The sequence below is a fragment of the Sinocyclocheilus anshuiensis genome, unplaced genomic scaffold (assembly GCF_001515605.1).
Source record: "Sinocyclocheilus anshuiensis isolate Anshui unplaced genomic scaffold, SAMN03320099.WGS_v1.1 scaffold106, whole genome shotgun sequence".
NCBI lineage: Eukaryota > Metazoa > Chordata > Actinopteri > Cypriniformes > Cyprinidae > Sinocyclocheilus > Sinocyclocheilus anshuiensis.
The window spans coordinates 1,299,749-1,315,756 of NW_015542347.1; the positions used below are offsets into that span (position 1 = coordinate 1,299,749).

General features: G+C 37.7%; 2 protein-coding genes and 1 pseudogene across 5 annotated transcripts in view; 1 reads left to right on the forward strand and 2 right to left on the reverse strand.

The window, feature by feature from the left end:
• fam49bb (family with sequence similarity 49 member Bb) overlaps positions 1–6,750 on the reverse strand; it is a 75,704-nt gene extending 68,954 nt beyond the window's left edge. The window contains exon 1 of the mRNA XM_016490024.1: positions 6,508–6,750. The gene's annotated coding sequence lies outside the window, so the exon portion shown is untranslated. The remainder of the gene's footprint in view (positions 1–6,507) is intronic.
• LOC107691450 (elongation factor 1-alpha-like) overlaps positions 1–9,841 on the forward strand; it is an 18,462-nt pseudogene extending 8,621 nt beyond the window's left edge.
• Positions 9,842–10,428: 587 nt separating this feature from the next.
• The window catches only part of asap1b (ArfGAP with SH3 domain, ankyrin repeat and PH domain 1b), a 90,624-nt gene continuing 85,044 nt past the window's right edge, over positions 10,429–16,008 (reverse strand). For all 4 annotated transcript variants that reach the window (XM_016490028.1, XM_016490026.1, XM_016490027.1 and 1 more), the window contains 5 exons: positions 14,557–14,635; positions 14,149–14,207; positions 13,089–13,597; positions 12,866–12,988; positions 10,429–11,796 (listed from right to left, as the gene is read on the reverse strand). In XM_016490028.1, coding sequence (XP_016345514.1) covers positions 11,722–11,796; positions 12,866–12,988; positions 13,089–13,597; positions 14,149–14,207; positions 14,557–14,635 — 845 coding nt within the window. In that variant the 3' untranslated portion in view covers positions 10,429–11,721. The remainder of the gene's footprint in view (positions 11,797–12,865; positions 12,989–13,088; positions 13,598–14,148; positions 14,208–14,556; positions 14,636–16,008) is intronic.

Genomic DNA, 16,008 nt, shown 5'->3' on the forward strand with positions numbered 1-16,008 from the left:
ACGGCATAGTAGTGGTGTCCCAATTCTTAGGGGAATATTTTCACCCCTACCCCTTGACACTCTGTTTCAAGGGACAAGGGGAAGGGGTAGGCGGAGGGGTAGGGGAAGGGGTATAAAATAGAATTGGGATTGGGCCTAAGTATGTTTTGTTACTAGTTTAAGTATTTGCTATTGACTGTTCAAATGCGGAGTTTTGCGCAGTGCAGAGTAACGCGTCGTGTGTGTGTGTGTGTGTGTGTGTGTGTGTGTGTGTGTGTGGGGAACAGGATCACATCACAGCAGAGTGAACAATGTACAGTATTTGAAAAATAATGTGTTTTTTGAACATTAAAGCATGTCAACATATTCTGTTACACCAAATACACAAAATAATGATCTTTAAAATAGCATCATATGACCCCTTTAAAGCCTTTAAAAACTGGTAAGACACAGTATAGTTTATAGTTTCGCATAGTTTAAGCGGCTCAGCCCGTCATATGCTCTGACAGAAAGGCTGCGTGTGCCGCTGACAGAGACATGGACCGTACTAATCCGAACGTAATAGGACTAGAAGCACAATCCGAATAAAAGTCACATGTAACCACGTCAATCGGATTGAATTGGCCAGATCCGTTTCAGATTTCGATCGGATTGTAAAAAATTTTTATTCCTTTTGTAATCCGAGCGAGAGGACATGTAAACACTTGATCGGATTGAAAACCGAAACTGGAAACAAAGACTATAGAATACCCAAGACGTGTCACTCGTATAGTTTTGAATGGGGAAAAATGCAACGCTCAATAATAAAAATAAAATAAAATAAAAGAGCTAATCGGTAAAGTCATCGCGTATCGCAGGAAGCCCCGCCTTCTGAATGAAGGAGCCAATCACTAAACGGTAAAGTCAGCGCATCACTGCAGCTGCCGTTAGAAGTCTCGGCTGCTATAGAAACAGTCAGCGTTCTGAGACATGCGCTCAGGACTGCGCATGCGCACTGACTGATCTAGCCTGAATAATAAGCTTTTTATAACGCTATTGGAGCAAAATAAACAACATTTATCACACAGTTGTTGTCAGATTTCTTTGGTGATTTCAAATATGAAAATTAGTCGCAAGCTTAGTGAATAGTTTTGTAGAATTTGATGTTTCCCCATTCAAAGAGATAGGAGCTGTATTTGCATGCCCGAGAGGCGTTTCAAAGATGGCCACCGAGTGACATGACTTGTCTTAAAGGGACTTTGACTGGAAAGTACTGCGCATGTGCAGTGACGTAAAAATTGCGTAATGACGTATGACGCGCGGAAAGAGCTGTTCTTCCTGGTGAATAAAGTCATAAATGAGTGTCCCGTCATTATCAAACTCCCCTTTCACTCAGCGTCTATGAAGTGGAGCAGCACAACGTCCCACAAGTCCTTGTTTAAGACTATCATCAACAGACGACTGGTTTTGGGTGCGGGAAGGGGCACTTTTACTGCTTTATATAAGCAGCACAGCACAACAGTTCATGTGCTGGTGGTCATCGCCTAATTAAGACCCGAAGTAGATAAAAATCAAGTGTGCTTTTTAAAACAGTATGCGACAACAGCGGGGAAACTGTATATTCATGCAGTGTGCGCACGTCAAAAGAGTAAATCCGATCAGAAGCTTGTGACATATAAACATACAATCACTTTATTTAGCGTTCATGTAAACACTACGTTCGGATTCGTCAATCAGAATTAATTCATTCCGATGGAAGCAAAAAGTGTCCATGTAAACATACCTACTAGGCTACTCACGCTGTTTAATGTGTTTGAGATGTGCGGTTTCCCTTAATGCATAACTTGCATTTCACCTATATTCTCCGTCTGTAAATGTTAGAAAGTCATGGAAATATTTCCATTTTTCTGTCAGAAGTGCATGAGCCTTCTGCTTTGAGATTCTCCTCTAAGCTTCACAGACTTCAGTGAACGAGGGCCGCTGCGCGCCAAACAGACGGAGCCCAATTAAATATCAGCACAATAATTCTGACTAAAATATACATTTCGCTGAAATATTTGTAGTTACAGCACTGACTGTAAAGTGACTAATGGGGTAATCAAAATAGCCTAACACAACTCTGTGCTTTTGTTCTCATTTATTTTTCATTTTTAGTGAATTTAACTTCCGCTTTAAAAGCCTTATTTTTGTTTTTAGATTGCAATGTTACAATGTTAGAATGAAATGTGATTTTAACCCTTTTTTGCACATAGTATAAAGGCTTACATGGTTACATTCACTTTATTTGTTTAGCCTTTAATATGTATTGTTTTGTTGGACAACATTGGGCGGTAAGTAGGCTTGTCATGATAACAACTTTTTGTTGTGCGATATATTGCCCCAGAAATAACTGCGATAAGCGATATTATTGTCATTTTAAAGATCATTTTATGGTAAGTGAAATATATATATTAAAAACAGATTTTTTTTTTTTATCCAAATACAAAAACAAAAATACAGCGATATATACCGTATATCGTAAATCGGCCAAAAATTACAGAGATATGAATTTTTGCCCATATCACCTAGCCCTAGTTGGTTCTTCAAAGCACATCCAGGAGTTGCTGTCATAGCAACAGGTCCATAAGCTTAAACCTGCTTGGGAGCAGGCTTATTTCATGTAACCAGGATTAGATCGCATCTTTTTAAGCAGAATTGAAACTTAAAATCTGTCTCAGCCACTGCTTCTTTTTTTTAGAAGAGTACCCTACTGATCCAGGGACAGAAATTTTCAATAATAATCATTTAAAAATTATTTGAAAAATAATATAATAATGTTGTGTAGTATATAGACAGCCAGGTTTACTAATTGAAATATTTATTCATGATAAAATAATTACTTTATAATTGTACTGGAGTCTTACACACGTGCTATACAGTTAATCTGAGCGTGCATTAATTAGAGTGGTGCTATGGGAGTGGCTTGATGATGGAGCGCAGGAGATGCAGATCTTGATCTTGACCCTAAAGAAAATTTAATTAAAGCTGTCACGTAACAAATCGGGTTTCAAAGATAAAATTAAATGAAATGCTAACTACAACATTGGAATAAAAATGTAAAGCCTGTACAAATACTAGAAATCGTGAATATAAATAATTGGGAATCATGTAAAAAAAATAATAAATAAAAACATTGCACATTTCATTTATCTATTATACCATTTATGTAGTTTTGTTCGCTTGGCTGTTTACTTACAAAAGTCCAGAAATTTGTCAAGTTTTTCATCAGGTCTCTTTTTTAATTATATGATGTCATTACTGCTGTCTTGCCGCCAGCCAATCGCTGCATTGCTGATTGTGGTTTCGGGTATCGATACACCTGCCCTTTTCGGGGAACATGAGAACGCGCAGTAATCTTAGACAACTTAATCCAGATATTTTAATCAAATCCGAAAATTTGTAGATCAGTGATCAGTTCATCACGATTAGAAGATCTGGCATCTTTCAAATCATCTCAGATGTATTAAGCGAGGTACGAAGAACGGGCCCCAAGTTCTTACTGACGAAATCTGGATCTTCATTAAAGCTAATCCACTCTTTCCTAAGGTTGGGTTCAGAAGAATGTTTTTTTTTTTCACTGTTTGGCCCTGCACAGCGTCTTCCTGTCTTCAGAGCCATCTTTATCATTTGATTTCTGCGTAGACCTGCGTTTGCCTCTCTCGTTATTTACACTACATACGTGAATCGGTGGGCGGGGCTAAACAGACAGTGATGTAGAAGCAGGCAATGATCTTCTTCTGTGGAGGTGGTGTTTAGCCACACTATTATGTCATAAAGTGGCACATTCCACAAGCTGTCGTTTTGGCAGAGTGGCAACAATATAAGCTGTTTTTAAACTAACAAGAAAGTTTTAAGTTCTGAAACTTACAAGATGTTTTTTATAGTACATGACCTCTTATATGTCAAAAGATCAAGAAAATTGATTTCTCAGTTCATGACCCCTTTAATTATTGAATTCCTTTTTCAACCATATATTTATTGCAAAGGAAGCGCCTTAATTTGGTTTTGCATGGCTGTGACAAACTGGATATTTTAAAAAGGGATCAGCCTTTTGATATGTATCAATCCAACATCCTGTTTCAATAGGAAATGTGTCAACACAAAAGAAAGAAAACTGAGCATTTCAAACCATTTCTTGGTGTCTCTAACAATGAATAACAATTCATGAACTTTCCCCAAAAAAATGCTTTTCTCAACTATGAATTTTCTCTGAGGAAATTCCACTTTTGCTCCAGCTGCAAGGCCTTCTCTCTTTTGACAAAAGATGATGTGTCCTATCAGCTAACCTGTAGATAACACAATGAAATATGCACCACACAAATATTACAGCTGATATTTTAGCCATGAGTCAAGAGCACAAGGAGATCATAAGCTTGACTAGTTTGAAACCCCACCACTCAATACAGTTCAGGTCACAATGTGCCTTTAATTCCATTTGTGGACTGTTAAATAAAATTGTACACAATTAATCTAAATGCTTACTAAGGCAGTCCTCTCTTAAACAAACAAACACTGATGCACACACCTACCACTTCCACGTCAGTTACCTCACAAAAGTGGCTTACAAGTACCTTTATTTACGACATTCATCTGTCCGTTAAACAAGCAGAGCCAAAATGTTTACCCCTCATAGTCTGACATGCAGGCAAAGCAATGTGTGCAATGCCTGCCACAGTCCAATGTGTTTTACAAGTTAAACATTTTTTACCATTTTGCACACAGTACCCTGCCTCCAAGGTCATTAATTTGATGATTTACACATAGCATGCAACTTATATTTTGGAGTAAAGTGATTTGACATTACAAACAACAAAATAAAATAAAAACATTTATTTAAAAAAAAATCAGGCCTAAAAATGACTAAACTCTAATAATAGCATGAACTGCTAAAATCCAAAATGGAAACACATTTTTTCATTAGTATTTGATGAACAGAAACAGAAAACTATTGAAACATTATAAATGTCACTTTTGATTAATTTAATGCATCCTTGCTGAATACAAATATTAATTTCTTTCAATGGATAAATATATAATATATATATGTATTTATTAAAATAAATAAATAATATTGTATATCTTAGTGACGCCAAACTTTTGAATGTGTCTATATTATGCAAGATTATATCCGTGACCACCAAGCCTGTAAATTTTTCATCAAACTTACATAAACGATGATCCATTCAATTTGCTCCCTGATACGCTACAATGATGATAAATGCAGTCCCATCGGGCAACATCCACCTACACATACAAACAGGCTTCCACATTAAGAACACATCTCAATCTGGCCATGTCTTAAAACATAGGCTATGGCGCTGACACACAACAAAGTGTCAGAAACCACCAGATCAGAGTCTTCCTGTATGCTATGCTTGACTTCAAGCCTCACCTACATACCATAAAAGGAAAGGGAAGGAGAAGCGATAAGATGTTAATCGAACAGTGTGAAGAGGATCTGCACATGAATGGTTGTGATGGCAAAGGTTTATCCAATATGATCGGAAATGGCAGCCTAATCTATGAGGAGGTTTATTAAGTAAAGAGACTGTATTCATCAGGGCTCATGATTGACCTCACATGTGCAGGGATGAGCTATGGATATATAAACCACACGGTCCAGTGCTCTATGCCACACCAATACTCGATGATCTCTCATTAACATGACTTTTTGGAGGAAAAGACTTTGAAAAGAAGGGAGAATAAAGTGTAAATTGCAGAACCTGACATTACTATTGCAAATGCTATTTTGGTTTGCATACATCATACCAATGATTTTAATTAGGAAAAACCATAAGAGTCACATGGTCATAATCAAACACAGGTTTTCTGGTATGTAAGGAGTTTTGAACCAGAGTTTGTATTTTTTATTTTTTTTGCAAGTACTTTCATTAAACTGCACATAGATAAAACACACTTAGTCACACTGGAAATGTTGTGCACTACACTTGAATACTAGATTTCAATACCTACTTAGGATCTGGGCAGAAGCATCATCTGGGCTTTATGTTCCCATACCTTTGACCAATGAATTGCCATGAAACACTGTAGAGCTGAGTATGTCTACAAGAAGTGCACATTTCCATATGCTTTTAAGATACAAATAATATCCTCTGACTTTTTCAGACCTGTAAATAACAATTCAAAAATAGCCAGATATTTCCAGGTTTTCCATAACCATAGGAACATTCTTGCTTATGAAAAATGTAAGATCTTACAGTAGCAGGTCTTAGCAATGTTGCACAATGCATGGCAGGAGTTACACTGCATTGCATTGTATGATACATAGCTGCTTTACTTTTTCACCCACAACCCCTGTCAAACATTCATTTTTCATCTGTTCCTGTCAATACCCTTTTAAACAACGGATGGCCACTGGTGCCATCGTGCTGAACGCACACCGCTCAGTCACATGCTGTACTACAGCACTAATGCATTCAGAGTTATGAATATACACAATAAAGCCCGGTACATGCAGCATAAATACATAAGAGAGGAATGAAGACAAACCTTTGATTGTGAAGCGATGTAAAACACGTATGGAGTCCAGGTAGCACGCTATAAGCTCCAGGGAGAAGGGTTTAGATCTCTCTCTCTCTCTCTCTCTCTCTCTCTCTCTCTCTCTCTCAGCTGTCTTACCGACTGTTATTTCCGGGTTAATAAAACGTCATGTGCTTCTCGCATTTATTTGAACCAAACACCGTAAATCAAGCTCCAAGCATTATCGTATAATAAGAAAACCATGTATACTACTTTAAATATGTAGTCGCGTGTGCATTGGACATGAGATGATTTGTTATAATATAACTTAAGTTAATGAAGTACTCAGGTCGCCCCCTGCCGGTCAACTCGTGCTGTTGCTCATAAGCGACACCTGATTGATAAACTCATTCCTGTGCAACCTGTGCAAATGCAACAAGTTACTAATGACGACACACTCTCCAAGAAAATCAATACTTTTTTTGTTACAAAATCACATATACTGTCTGTCACGTGAAATGATACTTGAAATTTGTATAGAGTTTTCCCACATTTGACAACTTTCAGTAGGCTACATATGCCTAAACTTAGTAAATTAGTTCAAGCCGTTTACTTTCTTCGCCTAGCTATAGGTTGTAGCTAATACAAAACATGGATGTTGAAACGTGCATAAATTTGGTCAGTAAATTTGCTTATTCAAAATAATTGAGCCATTCATCAACCCCAACCCTAATTTGATTAAAAAATGTAAAAATAAAAAAAGCATATAGAGAACATTTTAATTCCAAAAAAACATGTACAGTACAACAGCAACTCACCACGTATTCCAAAACAATTTTTATCATTTCAAAAATGTTCTAACATTTTTATCATGAAGCTTAGGCCTTAATCCGAGATCACCAGCTCTTAAAAAAATCACTTTAGTAGTAACCATGGTTTCCATACAAATACATTATTGGTTATTAGCTATTGTTACTAGAATAAAACTAGTAACATGGCCATATGGCTGGTGCTCTCATTTTAAATTCTGAATTAGGCCTAAGTGATGTCACTGCCGTCAAGAAAAAAAATACAGAACGATTCTAAAAGCTGCGGTTTAATGGAGACACAAACAAATGTGTTTTGATACCTGTGATATCTGGTAAGTAGAAATTTGAAGTGTTTTATTTTTTTTACATACAGGAGTAGGCCTATGCTTTATATAACATCAGCTAGCCCAGGGCTGTCCAAACTCGGTCCTGGAGGGCCAGTGTCCTGCAGAGTTTAGCTCCAACTTGCCTCAACACACCTGACTGGAAGTTTCTATGCCTAGTAAGAGCTTGATTAGCTGGTTCAGGTGTTTTTAATTATGGTTGGAGCTAAACTCTGAAGGACACCGGCCCTCCAGGACCGAGTTTGGACAGCCCTGAGCTAGCCTATTGTAATTCATTGTGGGCGTGGTTATTATTGCATCAATGCAGTTTCTGCCTTTATTGATCACACCAGGACTTAATCACCAATTACTGTGGTTTGAAAAAGGAGTGTGTAGTATTTGCTGTGTAAAACAGAAACAAAGAAAGAATCAATATCAACCTGGTCATAATTGGCCACGTAGAGAGTGGTAAATCCACAACCACTGGTCAACTCATCTACAAATGTGGAGGAATTGACCATAGAACAATTGAGAAGTATGAGAAGGCTACAAACCAGGTTAGTATTAAATTTAATAACCTTTTATGAATGTTGTTATTATTTATTTTCTTTTTAATTTAAGATAGGAAAGAGTTCCTTCAAGTATGCCTGGGTTCTGGACAAAGTGAAAGCAGAGAGGGAACGTGGCATAACAGTTGAGATTTCCCTGATGAAATTTTACACCCATAAATACACCTGGTCATCGTGACTTCATCAAGAGCATGATCACAGGGACTTCACAGGTATTGATGCATCTTCAGGAGTTGAGCTCTTCTGGTACTTCCTATACAATCAAGTTGACCTAAATGGTGATCTTTTTGTACTTCTTAGGCTGATGCTGCTCTACTGATTGTCTCTGCTGCAAAGGGTGAGTTTGAGGCTGGGATTTCTCGCAATGGTCAGATGAGAGTGCATGCTTTGCTGGCTTACACCCTTGGGGTCAAACAGCTCATGGTCGGTCAACAAAATGGACCTCACCGAGCCACTGTTTAGCCAGAAACTTTATGATGAGGTGGTGAAGAACGTTTTTGTGTTCATCAAGAAGATTGGCTTTGAGATGGGTGCTGTACCTTTCATACCGGTTTCTGGTTGGAGTGGTGAGAACATGATTGCCCCATCCCAAAAGGTAATGCCATTCTTAACAGCCTTGCCATGAAGACAGACCAATCCTGTTCATGTAGAGGTACCTATCTGCAGAGTTCAGCTCCAACACTCCTGTCTGTAACTATCAAGTGCTCCTGAAAATGATAGTTGGGTGTGTTTAATCAGGATTGGGGCTGAACTTTCAGGAAGGTAGATTCCAGGAACAGGATTGGGCACCCCTGATAGACTATATCTTCTTACCTCAGTTACTTGCATGTTTTGTTTCAGATGCAATGGTTCAAAGGGTGAAAACTCAAGAGGAAAGAAGGCCACTCAAATGGCCGAACCTTGTTGGAGGTGCTTGATTCTCTACTTCCTCCAGTATGCAATGCGAGCAAACCACTGTGCCTTCCCCTACAAGATGTCTACAAGATTGGTGGTGGGTAAAACTACCAAATGGGTAAGGTCTTGAAGTATAAAACCCCTTGTTGAGGATTCTTGACATCTACTGTGACTGTCTAAACTGGGTTCCCCTCCCCAGGTGTTTGCACAGTCCCTGTGGGTAAGACTGAGACTGTTGTCTTGAAGCCTGGAATGGTTCTAACCTTCTCACCAGCAAAGTTGACTGCTGAGGTCAAGTCAATTGAGATGCATCACCAGGGGCTTCAGACTGCCCTCCCTGGCCACAATGTGGGCTTCAACATTAAAAATGTGTCTGTAAAGAACCTTCGGAGAGGTGATGTAGCCGGTAATGCACAGCAGGACCCACCATTGGATGTGAGCAGTTTCATTGCTCTGGTACAGTAGCTATGCTTTTGAGGTAAAGTATGAACAAACTGACAAAGTGTAACCAATTCTCTTGCGTATTTCAACAGATCATAATGCTGAACCACCCAGGCAAAATCAAGGTTAGCTACTCCCCTGTACTAGACTGTCACAACTAATGTTTCCTGTCGTTTTGCTGAACTAAGGGAGAAGCTTGATCTGCATACATGGAAGAAACTGGAGGACTTGTCCCAATATCTGATGTCAGGAGATGGTGCCACTGTCCAGACTCGTCCTAAACAAACCCTTATGTGTGGAGAGCTTTTCATTATCCACCCCTGGGTAAGGAACTGGATTTAAATGGTCATTACTGCCGAAAGAAGCCAGTTTTGAAGTGATCTGTTTTTTGTCGGGTCGATTTGCTGTAAGGGATTTAAAACCGACAGTTGCTGTTGAAGTAATCAAGTCTGTGGAGAAGGTAGACCAAGCTAAAAAGACAACACAAAAAGCTCGTATCAAAATGAGTTGCTCATTTGTCCATTTTATAATACTTTTTTTACCAGCAGTCTGGTATGTGAACCAAAAGGTTCTCTAAGTTGAACATTTCTGTATAGATTTATGTAACCACTTTATTTTGCCTTGAAGTGAAGCTGCTTTTTAAATGCGTCGCTGGTGTATTGGGTTGTTTAAAGTGACCCTGGGGCCCAATATGAGGTTTGGCATGGCTGTAGAGAAGCAGTGAAAGTATGTTGCTGGACTGCAAATAAAGTGAGTAGTTTTCACTTCAGGTGTTGCTTTTGAGTCCACTTGTAGCAGTGCAGGGGAGTTTCTTACCATTTGAGTGGGCTGTAACTTGAGTAAACATGTTTGAGAGATGTGGAGTCTTGTTTAACATGAAACCATTTTATTGATAATGGAATGGTAAGTGAAGAACATATTCAGACAGTGGACACAGTCCTCAGAATCTGCGGTCAAAAAGAAACCTGTAGCCTATTAGACCTATTCTCACCTCGATGTTGAATACTGGGTAAATGCAGCGACAGGGGTGACTTTCCTTTTCCAAAGAGGATTAAAATTTAAATTCAACTGTGCTTCCTTTTCGGATTAAACTGGATACCATGATCATTTAAGTTTTGGGGGATGGATCTCATCTTCCAGAAGGAATTATGCTGGTACAGTTTAAAAAATAAATTCAAGACTGACTAAAATCTCACATTGAAAACCATGGTGGTCATATTCCTTCATGGGGAATTTGAACAGCTAAAGCAGCTGATCTTGAGCTCTAACATGGGGTTACTGACAGCATGGTTAAAGCATAAGTTCCAATTGCAATACAGTACATGTCTATCACTTGAAAATATAACATCTATAAACCAAGTAAACAACTTTCCATATTTCAAAAGTACTTCAAGTACCAAGACCTCTCAAAACACAATATTAAAGATGACGAAGGGTGACCTTTCTATTTATGGAACACTGCTGTATTACAGAGCATTGTCCTTCAATAAGACTGTAGTAAAAGTACTTGTGTAGATTAAACAAACACTGATATGGGATCACATAGGAACAACCTGTGAAAGGACACAGGTAATGGTGTATGCATTGCACAGGTTAATCATTTTTACACTTGAGTGGCAAGAACGGGGAATAGCAAACAAATATTTCACTCTCGGACATGCTTTAGTGGTGTATTAGGAAATGTGATGTTCAGCAAACTTATGAGTCCAGTTATTCCATTAGGAAGTCGTCTCCTGTCTGTCTCTGCTATAGATGATGGCCACATTAATACTTCAACTTATTTGAACAAAACTGGCTCTAGCTGTAACTTACTGGCAGGTAGAGTACAAGTTCACATTTACTTTTCAGACCAACACAAGTTTCTACATTTACACGAAATCACACACTCATCCTTGTGTGAAACACACACAAACACACGCACACACATTTATGTCCAATCTTATATACAGCGATACAGTATCAGTAATAGTGGAGGGAAAGTGCTGGTCTTTTAAGTGGGTGCAGTCTAGCCACTGTGCGGTAGGCTGAAATAAATGGTATGTGTAACAGTGGTAAAGTTAGACATTTTATTTACACTCTTGTCTCTGATGTCGGAAAGGTGATAATGTGTTTTTCATTGTGGCTCCATCTTCTAAAACTTGCATTGTTGATTCAGCAGCTAAGTCAAGTGTGTCCCATTGGTGGAGGTGGAGGACCGACATTTGCGTGTCAATCAGACAAGATATGAACAAAAGACATGGGAAATACACCTTTCCTCTCTGGCTGCCCCTCGATGTGGCCAATCTGAGGACAAAAAAGAAAGGTTGCAATCAGAATGTGGCTATAAATGTAAGTCTAAATCAAGTAAGGAATCACTGATGACAAACTGATGAATTACTGAAAATGAATGCTAGATTAAATTTCAATAATTCAATGGCCTGAAAACAATTCTGCTTTTACCATGGTTGGCACATGTACATGTCTATATAAGTTTGTCAAGAAATGTTTCAGGTTTTCATCTTTAAAAGGACACCGTTTGCACTCTTGGTTTTATTCCAAAACTGAACAGGGCCTCACATCTGGCCTATAATATTGTAGTTTATGTATCTTTTTTTGTATATATCTAAAAACTGTTAAAACTGTTTCAATTCCATGCATAGTCAAGGTCAAATGGGAAAAAAATTATATATATATATATATATAATTTTGATTTGTTATGAGTAAAAACTATTTTTTTTCTTTCTGAAGGCACTGCACTTGTGGGGTTGAATGCTCTGTTGTTAGACCATTTAAAAATGTTAATTACACAAATGAAATGTTTAGCTTACTATCTTTTTCTAAAAAAAAAAAAAAAACCCCAGCAATAATTGATTACACTTTACTGTTATTTTCAAAGCTAATTATTAAAATATTAGACCTATAGAGAAAAAAAAGGTTATTAGCCATCCTTTTTTGTTCTAACAAGTAACCTTTTGGAAAGGTTCTGGAACAACAAAATACTGTTTTTGTAATGTAATATGCTAGAAAAAGCATTTATTGACAGAATTTTTCAGCAAATTTGTGCAGAAATAATGACAACATTCTCACAAAAAAAGCATGCATGGTGCATGGACCATCAGATGCGTGTGAAAGTTGCATTCATTTATACAGTAGACTGCTGGGCATTTTGTTTCATAGTCAAAATGAGGTAATATGTGATAAGGAACTATAATGTGGTCAAAAACCTGAACTATTTCATGAGTCATGAACTATTTCAAAGAACATTAATGGAACATGTTGGAATGTCTGTTAATCAATCAGAATGTAGAATTTTGGATTCTTCAGTCTCATGCTTTGGTGTACATGCTTGAAAATTTGGTGGTTTTACACTTACCCACCACTCCTGATCTTCTTCCCCAGTTACTACAATGACCTCACCCTCAACAAAAGTGAGCTCATCATCATTATCTGCCTGACAATCGTAGATAGTCTTCACCCTCCGCATTTTACTCTTTATCTGACAGAAAGCAATACAAATAGTGTAAGATAGTTTGTTGAAAGCAGCTTGTTACATACCTGAATGTATTTTTCCAAAGCTTCTGTGACCAAGTCCTTACCGGATTTATTTTCCTGGGCAATGGTACAGGGTTCTCTTGTGCAGATGCTGGGCTTCCATTGGTGTCTTCGCTAGACTGGACAGGTTGAGGAGACAGTTCAGCTGGTTGGATGATTGTTGGAGTATCTGGTGGTTGGGGCTTGGGAGCCACATCTCCAGGTGGAGGCTTGTGGAGGACCTCAGTGGTTATAGGTTTGGGTGGGGAGATGTCTGTCAGTTGAGGCTTGGGCGGGAGATCTTTCAGCTGAGGTTTAGGGGGTAGATCACCCAACTGGGGTTTAGGGGGAAGGTCAGATAGCTGTGGCTTTGGAGGCAGTTCCCCTGGTTTAGGGGGTAATTCTGAAGGCTGTGGTTTAGGAGGTATATCTCCAGGTTGAGGTCTATCGGCTAACACGACTTTCTGTGGGGTGTCTGAACTATGCAGAACCTTCTGGAACAGGACAGGTTCAGGAGGCTGGTTGGTTTTGTCCATAGATGGGTGATGGATGGTGTCTATCTTACGCAGGGCAACTATTGAAAAACAAAACAATGCTGTTATGTGTTTTTGGCTAATTTTTTATATAGTTCTAGACAATTTCAGAAGACAAATATGAAGAAATATTTCCCTCACTAGCAAGACGTTGGGTCAGGTTTAAAAAAAAAATGTAGAGTAGAAATTGGCAAAAGAAAACATGTTTCTTTTTTTGTGCTGTAAATATTTCAAGAATAATTTTTGCTGAAATACTTGGAATAAATACTCTTGCTTGTTGCATCTTTTAATGGAGTTTCTCCTCATCACTGTCACTGTACACTGGGGTTTGTAAGGATATTTTTTGTGCTGTGAAATTTGTAATTGTTTCTCTTTAAGTTATACATCTAACTGTACTGTAATAGTGGGTTGGAAAAGATACACTGTGAGCTTAATACAAACTAAATTAAATAAAAATACATATGTGAATGCCAATAACTATACACGTGTGATTATTCATGAATACCTAAATTAATTACTTAATGGAATTTATTTAATTTCATCATTCAGACGTACCACTGCAACATTCAAAAGCAGAAAGCATGTCACCTACCCTTCTGCGGTAGTTTGGGAAGGACCCGTGGACCAAGTGTGGTCTTTGTGGTGTTGAGACTAGAAATAAAGAACATATGTAAGCCTCAAAGCATTGCCCGATTATATCATATTTACACGCTCTGTAAAACCAGCCATACTGTATAAAATGGAACTGTTTTGCATTCCCAAATACATGATGACAAAGTTGCATGGACATATTCAAATGAAGCACAAAAGGCCATGTATAAATTTGCAGTCTAAAGTTTGCTGACCTTTCTAATGCAAATATAGTTCTAAAAATAGTTCAACAGAATCGCTATATAAGCATTGCAAAAGATTTCAACTTGCTTGTGTGAATTTAATTCTGAATCAGTTTTGTTCAGGCTGTTTTATTTGCTACATTGAAACTTAAAGGATGTTGGATCACCTTTGCTGTTGTGGGATACCCTCAAATCTGTTAGTTACAGGAGACATCTTGTTGAGAGGAGGTGGTGTTGAATCACTTCCTGGAATGTTGTACAGTGAACATTATACTGTGAAGTATTGTGAATGTCATAACAAATTAACTAATTTCTTAACTATATGTCTCTGCTTTTAAAAGCCTATAGAGCTGCTAAGATGACATTTGCAGACTTTTTTGAGACTAAAAAAAATTAAAAATAGTTTTGAGGTCAGTAAGATTATTTAAAGTTTTTGAAATTATTTTAGGCTGCATTTATTTTATCAAAGATACATTAAACAGTAATAACGTGAAATGTTATTACAATTTAAAATAACGTATCTATTTTAATGTAATTAGAATTTTCAACGCAATTTATTTCTGTAATGGCATAACTGAATTTTCAGCAGCCATGGCTCTAGTCTTCAGTGTCACATGATCCTTCAGAAATCATTCAGATTTGGTTCTCAGGAAACATTTCTTCTTATTATCAATGTTGAAAATAGTTACACAATAGTTGAAAAAAATAAATACAATACTGACCCCAAACTTTTGAACTGTAGTGTACAACCAAAATGCATTTAATTATATGCAAATGTTTTCCACATAGAAGTTTGTTGTGTACACATGAAAATCTCCAGGAATTCTTCTGCAAATGTCACTTTATGGCTTTGTATAAACTCAGTATAGCAAAGCAAACTTTATTATGACTATTGTGCTGCGATACAGCAGAAAGGTAACACATTAGCACCAGACCATGCACAATAATGGTCTTATGCATCCTAAATTATGTGATTATTATTTCAACCAAAAATATAATTTATATAGGTTATATCAACATATCAGTATGTCTTTCTCCCATTAATAACTCCCAGACCATTATTTTGCCATGGCTTTTTTTTTTGTCATTACCCAAAATGGCAAGAAACATGCAAATCACTGGGGCAGGGTATCAGAGATCAAAAGGTTAGGGATGGGGTCATTAGGCTGAGCCTTTCATTGACAATATTGTCCTTTCAATATTGGTTTTCATAGTTAACATGTTCTGGAGTTTAGCATGTAATGACACCACAGAATGAATGGGATGAAAATGATCTGGTAATATATTGTAGAGACTAAACCAAAAGTAAATGCATGAAGCCTGGGGATGGTAAAAACAGGTACTAAGGATTCATTCATTTGAAAATAACCAAAATTTCTTGCTAGAATTTAATTTAAAAGCAACTAAATTGGTGTTTCCACTGAAAACGTCTTACATTAATGGAAAAATCAAATCTATTCTATGTGGTAAATGTAAATGAAACCCTGGACAAAAATAAAAACCAGAAACAGTTTGTAATTCAGCCTAGGGTTGTTGACTAAGTATAGCCCACCTTTACTCAGCAGGGTGTGTGAGAGAGGGGTGGGGGGGTCGGACAGCGTGCGTTTGTGTCCAGGGGG